This window comes from Tympanuchus pallidicinctus, unplaced genomic scaffold (genome assembly GCF_026119805.1).
Source record: "Tympanuchus pallidicinctus isolate F22 unplaced genomic scaffold, pur_lepc_1.0 scaffold88, whole genome shotgun sequence".
Classification (NCBI taxonomy): domain Eukaryota; kingdom Metazoa; phylum Chordata; class Aves; order Galliformes; family Phasianidae; genus Tympanuchus; species Tympanuchus pallidicinctus.
Genome location: NW_026294811.1, coordinates 24576 through 31879, shown reverse-complemented (window position 1 = coordinate 31879; position 7304 = coordinate 24576). Strand labels below are relative to the sequence as shown.

General features: G+C 64.0%; 2 protein-coding genes across 4 annotated transcripts; one reads left to right on the top strand and one right to left on the bottom strand.

Moving 5' to 3' along the window:
• The first annotated feature begins 11 nt into the window (after positions 1-11).
• On the top strand, positions 12-2733 carry LOC128074267 (class I histocompatibility antigen, F10 alpha chain). Of its 2 annotated transcripts, XM_052669942.1 has the most exons (8): positions 12-145; positions 255-524; positions 753-1028; positions 1118-1390; positions 1464-1565; positions 1683-1715; positions 1853-1885; positions 2044-2733. In XM_052669942.1, the coding sequence occupies exons 1-8, from the start codon at positions 79-81 to the stop codon at positions 2064-2066; spliced, it is 1077 nt and encodes a 358-aa protein (XP_052525902.1). In that variant the 5' UTR covers positions 12-78; the 3' UTR covers positions 2067-2733. The 2 variants fall into 2 exon arrangements, with proteins under 2 accessions (XP_052525902.1, XP_052525901.1); XM_052669941.1 differs by lacking the exon at positions 1853-1885 and having other exon boundaries at positions 18-145.
• A 149-nt stretch (positions 2734-2882) lies between these two features.
• TAP1 (transporter 1, ATP binding cassette subfamily B member) lies at positions 2883-7283 on the bottom strand. 2 transcript variants are annotated; one of them, XM_052669940.1, is made up of 11 exons: positions 7110-7283; positions 6531-6633; positions 6326-6456; positions 6048-6253; positions 5455-5652; positions 5025-5153; positions 4747-4932; positions 4193-4366; positions 3768-3927; positions 3561-3697; positions 2883-3410 (listed from the first exon to the last, which is right to left on the bottom strand). In XM_052669940.1, the coding sequence occupies exons 1-11, from the start codon at positions 7198-7200 to the stop codon at positions 3171-3173; spliced, it is 1755 nt and encodes a 584-aa protein (XP_052525900.1). In that variant the 5' UTR covers positions 7201-7283; the 3' UTR covers positions 2883-3170. The 2 variants fall into 2 exon arrangements, with proteins under 2 accessions (XP_052525900.1, XP_052525899.1); XM_052669939.1 differs by having other exon boundaries at positions 3286-3410; positions 3768-4366.
• Between the last annotated feature and the right edge of the window lie 21 nt (positions 7284-7304).

Here is a 7304-nt window from a genome sequence, read left to right as displayed (position 1 = left end):
ACCAATGGGGGCGCGGGGCGGTGCTGAGGAGTCCAAAAAGCCGAAGGAGCGGTGCGGGGCGCGGAGCGGTGCGCAGCGATGGGGCCGTGCGGGGGCCTGGGCCTGGGGCTGCTGCTGCTCAGCGCCGCGTGCGGGGCAGCGGGCGGTGAGTGCGGCCGGACCGGGACCCCTCCCTGCCCGTAACCCCAGCCCGGGGCTGTGCCCGTGGGACCCCCACCCGCGGCTCACGGCCCCGCTGCGCTCCGACCCCGCAGAGCTGCACTCCATGCGGTACTTCTGCACCGCGATGACGGATCCCGGCGCCGGGCTGCCCTGGTTCGTGTATGTGGGGTACGTGGACGGCGAGATCTTCATGCACTATGACAGCACCGCGCGGAGGTTCGTGCCCCGCACCGAGTGGGTGAAGGCAGCTGGAGCTGTGGATCCCGAGTACTGGGAGAGGAACACCCGGAATGCACAGAGCACTGAGCAGATTAACCGTGTGAACCTGAACACAGCGCAGGAACGCTTCAACCAGAGCGGCGGTGAGCACGGCCGGGGCCGCGGCTCCGTGGGTGCGGGGCGGGGCTCCATGGCGCAGTGCCGCCCGCGCCCCCCAGGCCTGGCCCTGCCCGGCGGCACCGTGCCGGCGCTGCCCGTCACAGCCGCACCGAGCTCGGGGTGCCGCGTCCCGGGGGACCCCAACCCCTCCCCACTGCAGTGGGACCCCGGAGCCGGGGGGGCCCCTCATCCCCTGCCCGGCTGTGTTTCAGGGTCTCACACGGTGCAGCGGATGTGCGGTTGTGACATTCTTGAGGACGGCACCACCCGGGGGTATGTTCAGTATGCCTATGATGGGAGAGACTTCATTGCCTTGGACAAAGACACGAAGACGTTCACTGCGGCAGTTCCAGAGGCAGTTCCCACCAAGAGGAAATGGGAGGATGATGGGAGCATTGCTGAGGGGTGGAAGCATTACCTGGAGGAAACCTGTGTGGAGTGGCTGCGGAGATACGTGGAGCACGGGAAGGCAGAGCTGGGCAGGAGAGGTGAGGGGGGGTGGCGGTGTGGGGCTGGAGGTGGGGCGGGGGCTCAGCATGGGGAGCTCAGCCCGGCCCTCACTGCCGCCCGCCTGCAGAGCGGCCCGAGGTGCGAGTGCGGGGGAAGGAGGCCGACGGGGTGCTGACCTTGTCCTGCCGCGCTCATGGCTTCTACCCGCGGCCCATCGTCGTCGAGTGGACGAAGGACGGCGCGGTGCAGCACCAGGACGCCCACACGGGGGGCGTCGCGCCCAACAGCGATGGCACCTACCACACCTGGGTCACCATCGATGCGCGGCCGGAGGACAGGGACAAGTACCAGTGCCGCGTGCAGCACGCCAGCCTGCAGCAGCCTGGCCTCTACTCGTGGGGTGAGTGAGGTGCTGTGGGGCTGGGGGGCTCCGGGCTGCCCCTTCCCCTGCTGACGACCCCACTCTCCTCCAGAGCCGTCAGAGTCGAACCTGGTCCCCATCGTGGTGGGGGTGATTGTTGCCATTGTGGCCATCGCGGCTGTTGTTGGATTCGCCATCTACAGAAGCCGTGCAGGTAAAAGCAGATGGGTGCAGGAGGACAGCGGGGGCTGTGGGGGGATCTGAGGTCCCCTTAGGAGCCCCTATCCTGGCTGTGATGTGAACCTGTGCTGACACATCTCTCTGTGTGCAGGGAAGAAAGAGAAGGGCTACAGCATTGCTGCTGGTGAGTGATGAGGCTGCCTGGTGCCAGGGCAGTCCTGGGGCCCCTGCTTTCTCCCAGGTTCCCATTCCTGGTGCTTGGAGCTGCTCCATGCCCCATAGTGAGTGCGGGGGGGGCTCATGGCTGTTTTTCCCTTACAGTAAAGGATGGTGGATCCAACGGCTCAGCCACAGGTGCGGTGTGGGGCTGGGGGTTGGAAGGGGTCCCTGTGCCCTCTGTGGTTGTGCCCCCAGGGCTGGGCTGTGCTGGGGTTCTGCAGGGAGACCCCCAGAACAGAGGGTTGGGATGGGAATGCAGTCCCATGGGACACCATCTCTTCTCATCCCCACAGGGAGCGACCGCCCCGTCATCTGAGCGCTGTGCTTCAGCGTGCAAGGGGAAGGCTGTCCCCACCAGCGTTTGGGTTGGTGCTGGACACAGCCCCATCCTCTCAATCTCACACATCCCCCTCTGCTTTCAATGCTGACTGTTAGCTTTGCTTGCACTGCTTCCTATGAAATAAACTGATGAGCGTTCTGTGCTCAGCTTGTCTGCCGCGTGCTCCATGCTGTGGTTGGGGATGGGGTGGTGAGAGGGCTGTGTCCAGGTTTGGCTGCTCAGGGTGCTGAGTACCTGCTGCCCTGCTGCTTTGCTCCGCCTGCTGCTCACTCCCCCCATGTTTTCCCCCCCCCCCCCCCCCCCATCACCTCCCCTCTGGGACCCCGTGCTGATGGCTGCCTGCTCCCTGTCCTAGATGAGCTCTGGTTTTCCCAATGCCATCCCTGTGTACTGGGATCTCCTTGCTCCTCCTCCCCGCTGTCCCTGCATCTGTTCCCCCTGTGCCCCCAGCTGGGTGTCCTGCAGCACTTCCTCCCTGCTCCCATCCTGCTTCCTCTCTAATCCTCACTCTTGCCCAGTCCACATCCCTCATCCCTCCCTTCCCCAAATTCGTGTCCCTGCTGTGCCCCTCTGCCTGCAGTTCTGTGTACTCCCCACATTGTACCCTACACTCAAATAAATATGGTTGTTTTGCTGCCCTCCAGCCCTCTCCTGGTTTCTTTCCCACTGTCTGGGTGTTGCTGGGGGCTCTGATTTTTCCACTGAGGGTGTGGGGAATCTGGGGGTCCCTCACTCTCCCTGCACTTCCTATAGCCCCAGGATTCCGCACCATGAGATCCCAACACAACACCCCTGGGTACAAACATGCAGCTTTATTCCCGGTTCTGTGTCACACCCCTGGCCCTGGCACTCAGTGACACTGCTGTCCATGCAGTGGCCGTTGTGTGTCATACAGCAATGATATGGCAGTGTGTCCGGCTCAGCATCCATGTGCCCATGGCACAGCTCTTGTGGTCCCTTATCGCTGTCCTGGTGTTCCCATCTCCACCCTAAGTGTCCCCATTCTCAGTCCCAATGCTCAGTGTCCCCATCCTACCTCCTACTGCCCCCACCCCCTGCCGTCCCCATCCTTAACTCCTGCTATCCCTCATCCCCACTCCCTCTGTCCCCCTTCCTTGGTGCTCCCTGTTGTCCCCAGTCCTGCAGCAGGTGCCACGTGGGGCTTCCGGGGTGCAGCACCTCGTGGGGGGGTCCCTGCTGGCGCACCTCTCCCCCATCCAGCACAGCCACTCGCTGTGCCCGCGCTGCCAGGGCTGCCCGGCCCGTCACCATCAGCACTGCACGCCCCGACCCTCTGGCTGCGAGGATCTCCTGTTCCACCTATGGGAGAACTGGTCAGTGGGACGTCCCCAGCCACAGCCAGGGACTGAGGGCCTCCAAGGGTGGGGACCATGGGGAACGGAGTGCAGACTGAGGGAACGCAGGGCTGAGGGGGATGTGGGGACATGGAGGACATGGGGGACATCCCACCTGCTGCTGGCACTCAGTGTCCAGGGCGCTGCTGTGCTCGTCGAGGATGAGGATGCGGGGGTCCCGCAGCAGCGCACGGGCAATGGCCACCGCCTGCCGCTGCCCCCCGGAGAGCTGTCCTCCCAACTCGCCCACCTCTGCGGGGATAGGGGGTCAGGATGGGAGGGAACCCTACAGGGGGCATGAAATGGAGCGAGGACACCGTACCTGTGTCGTAGCCTTGGGGCAGGTGGGTGATGAAGTTGTGGGCGCCCACCTTGCGGGCAGCTGCTGTCACCTGCGCCCGGCTGCAGCACCCCAACCCATAGGAGATGTTGGCGTGGAGCGAGCGGGCAAAGAGCAGCGGCTCCTGGGGGACCACGGCCACCTGCAGTGGGAGGAACAGTGGGGACACAGCGGGGATGCAGCAGTGGAGGTGATGGGGATGGCTGGGGATGTATCAGGGACACCTGAGGACGTGGCTGGGGACATGGCAAGGATGGCTGGGGACTTGGCTGGGACACTGGGGAACACGATGGTGATGGCTGGGGACCCAGACATCTGGTGACCCAACGAGGATGCCTGCTGATGTGCAATGACACTCGGTGACCCACGGGGACAACCAGGAGCCATGGGGACATGCAGTGACTCACCTGGCGGCACAGGTAGGAGTGCTGGTAGCTGGGGAGGGGGTGGCCGTCCAGCAGCAGGCGCCCGGCCGTGGGCTGGTGCAGGCGTGACACCAGGGCCACCAGAGTGCTCTTCCCTGCACCCGGGGGTCCCAGCAGCGCCAGCACCTCCCCAGGGCGCAGCTCCAGCGATACGCCCTGGGGACACAGATGTCACACCCACGGTGTCCCTGTACCCACCCCTTCATGGCCCCAAGGCCTTCCTGCTGTGTCCATCTGTCCCTGTTCCCCCCCGATCTCGTTTTGTTTCCACACCTCTGGTATCACACCTACACACCATGCCCTCCCCACCATGTCTCTGTCACTCATCGTGTCCCCGTGCCATATCCCCACCACATACCATGTCCCTGCACCCTCAATGCCACGTCCTCGTGTTCCTCTGTGACACCCCCATACCATCCTTGTTGTATCTCCTTGTGTATCTCCTTGTTTCATATCCTCACGCCCTGTCCATCATGTTCCTGTGTCCCCACACCTGTCACACTGTCCCACCACATCCCCATGTCCCCTGTGCCCACCTTGAGGACGGGCTCCTGGCGCCCAGGGTAGGAGAACCAGACGTCCTCCAGCTGGAGGTGGCCCTGCAGGTCACTGGGTGCCACTGTCCCTGAGGGTGCAACCTGTGGCTCCCGGTCCAGGAACTCAAAGATCTTCTCCGAAGAGCCCACAGCCTTTGTCAGTGTGGGGTAATAGCGGAGCAGGACCTGGAGACAGCGCGGTGATACAGCCAGGAGGGCAAGGGGATGTGGTGGGGGGACGTGGGGACACGGGGACGTGGGCATCCCCTCTGGCTCACCTCCACAACATCAGTGAACTGCATCTGGTAGAGGAGGAAGGTGACAAGATCCCCAGTGCTGACGGTCCCTGCAGCCACCAGCTGCCCCCCATAGTAGAGGATCCCCACCTTCAGGGCCAATGCTGAGAACTGAGGATGCCATGAGGTCACCAGGGGACACCTCCCCATGGGACACCAAGTTCCCAGCCCCACTCTGTCACCTCCCCATGCTGTCAGTGTTGTGCCTGCCACATCCTGATGTCCCTGTGCCATCATATCCACATCCCACAGTCCCCATGCCATCATATCCTCTGTCACCCCTGTGCCATTATGGCCCCCAGCCCCTCAGCATGCTGTCCCCATCTCCTGACATCCCAATGCCATCACATCCCCACGTCCCCCAACCCCATCCCATCAAATCCCCATGCTATTGAGCCACTCCATCCCGTACACCGCTGGTCCACACAGAGACGGTATAGAGGGCCACATCCTTCTTCTCCAGGCGGTGGCTCTGCTGCAGGCGCTGCCGGTAGTGCGCAGCCGCCCCATCCTCGTTGGCGAAGCTGCGCACGGTGGCCATGGCTTGGAAAGTCTCCACTGCCACCTCGCTGGCCTGGGCCTGCGCCTTCTGCATCTGTGGTGCCAGGGCCTGGGGACAGCAGTGTCACTGCAGGGCGGGTGGAAGGGGAATGGGGGCTGGGGAGGGGACAGTGCATGTATGGTGGTAGAGTGAAAAGGATGGAGGGGACGTAAAGGGGATGGTGGGCGCGCAGAGGTGGGGATGTGCAGAGGACAGTACTGATGTGGAGGAGACAATGGTCACACATAAGGAATAGTGAGCACATGGCAGGGATAGTGGACACATGGAACGGGTGGGGGGGCACGTGGAGGGACAATGGTCACACAGAGGGGACAACAGGCAGGAGGATGGGGGGTACATGGAGGGGACAATGAGTACATGACGGTGACATGGGGCACATGAATGGCACAACGGGCACACAGTGGTGACCAAAGGCACGTGGAGGTGCAGACAGCAGCCCATACCTGCCTGAAGTGCCCCACAGCCCTGGGCAGGGCCAGCAGCAGCGGCAGCGCCAGCATGGTGAGCAGCGCCATGCGCGGGGACAGCCAGGCCATGGTGGCGAAGAGGCAGACGCCGCGTGCCAGATACCAGAGCAGGAGGCTCAGCGCTTCGCCCAGCGCCTCACGCACGTCCTCTGCATCCCGTGTCACCCGTGTGGCCACATCCCCTGCCGGGTGACAGCACCATCAGTGCCACCCGAACTTATCCCCACGTCCCCTCCCAGCCCGGTGCCCCTCACCGGCCCCGTCGGCGCACAGCTCGGCGATGTCCTGCCGCAGGACGGCAGCGAAGACACGGCGCTGCAGGCGGCTCTGCGTGCGGCTCAGCGTCCCCACGAAGGTCACATCGCACACCAGCTCGGTGACAGCACTGTGGTGGCAGTGAGGTGTCAGGGGGTCCCGTGCTGCCCTCCGCTCACACCACGTCCCCCCCCGTGCCAATACCTGCTGAGGCCCAGCAGCACCATGGGTAGGATGGCCGCCAGCTCGTCCTCGCGGGCCACCCAGTCGCTGGCACGTCCCATGTAGTAGGGCACAGCCATCTCGCCTGTCACCGCAGCAGGGTCAGGGCACGGGGACCCCCCAAGGGACGGTGCCCTGGAAGTTCTGTGCTGCACCCCCAGTTTGGTGCTGCACCCCCAAATCTCAGCGGGGAACCCCCAAAGTGCTGCTCTCCAGTTGGCTGCACCCCCCACCCCACCCCAATCCCATCTCCATCCCCACTCCATCACACCCCCATTCCCACCCCATCTTCAGTCCCCATTCCATCCCCATCCCAAACCCAGACCCAGTTCCCATTCCTTTCCGTATTCCCACCCCCTCCTACCCAATCCCAGTTCCAAACCCACACCATTCCCATTCCATCCCAACCCCATTCCCATTGCCTACCCTATTCCATGGCTATCTCCATCCCCATCCTATCCCATCCCCATCCCCACCCTTATCCTCGTCCCCACTACAACCCCATCCTCATTCAAACCCCAATCCCACTCCGATCCCACCCCCACTCCCCCCGCCCCGTACCCAGTGCCGAGGCCGCCATCAGACCGATCACCGCGGCGCAGCGCCGGCGCTCGGGGCTCAGCGAGAGGAGGAGGCGGCGACCCGCGCCCATCGCTCCTGTCGCGACTCCGATCCCACTCCGGCCTCGATCCCAATGCCCGGCAGCGGCCGCAGCTTCTCGGAAACCAGAGCGTAGCTCATTGGCTGAGGCCGTGC

Excerpts from the sequence above, each read along its gene's own strand:
- LOC128074267 (XM_052669942.1), top strand. The coding sequence starts at position 79 with ATGGGGCCGTGCGGGGGCCTGGGCCTGGGGCTGCTGCTGCTCAGCGCC. Across the intron at positions 525-752 it reads ACGCTTCAACCAGAGCGGCG|GGTCTCACACGGTGCAGCGG; the intron begins GTGAGCACGGCC and ends GCTGTGTTTCAG. Across the intron at positions 1,886-2,043 it reads ATCCAACGGCTCAGCCACAG|GGAGCGACCGCCCCGTCATC; the intron begins GTGCGGTGTGGG and ends TCATCCCCACAG.
- TAP1 (XM_052669939.1), bottom strand. The coding sequence starts at position 7,200 with ATGGGCGCGGGTCGCCGCCTCCTCCTCTCGCTGAGCCCCGAGCGCCGG. Across the intron at positions 6,254-6,325 it reads GCTGTGCGCCGACGGGGCCG|GGGATGTGGCCACACGGGTG; the intron begins GTGAGGGGCACC and ends GTCACCCGGCAG. Across the intron at positions 5,154-5,454 it reads TCTCTGTGTGGACCAGCGGT|TTCTCAGCATTGGCCCTGAA; the intron begins GTACGGGATGGA and ends TGGCATCCTCAG.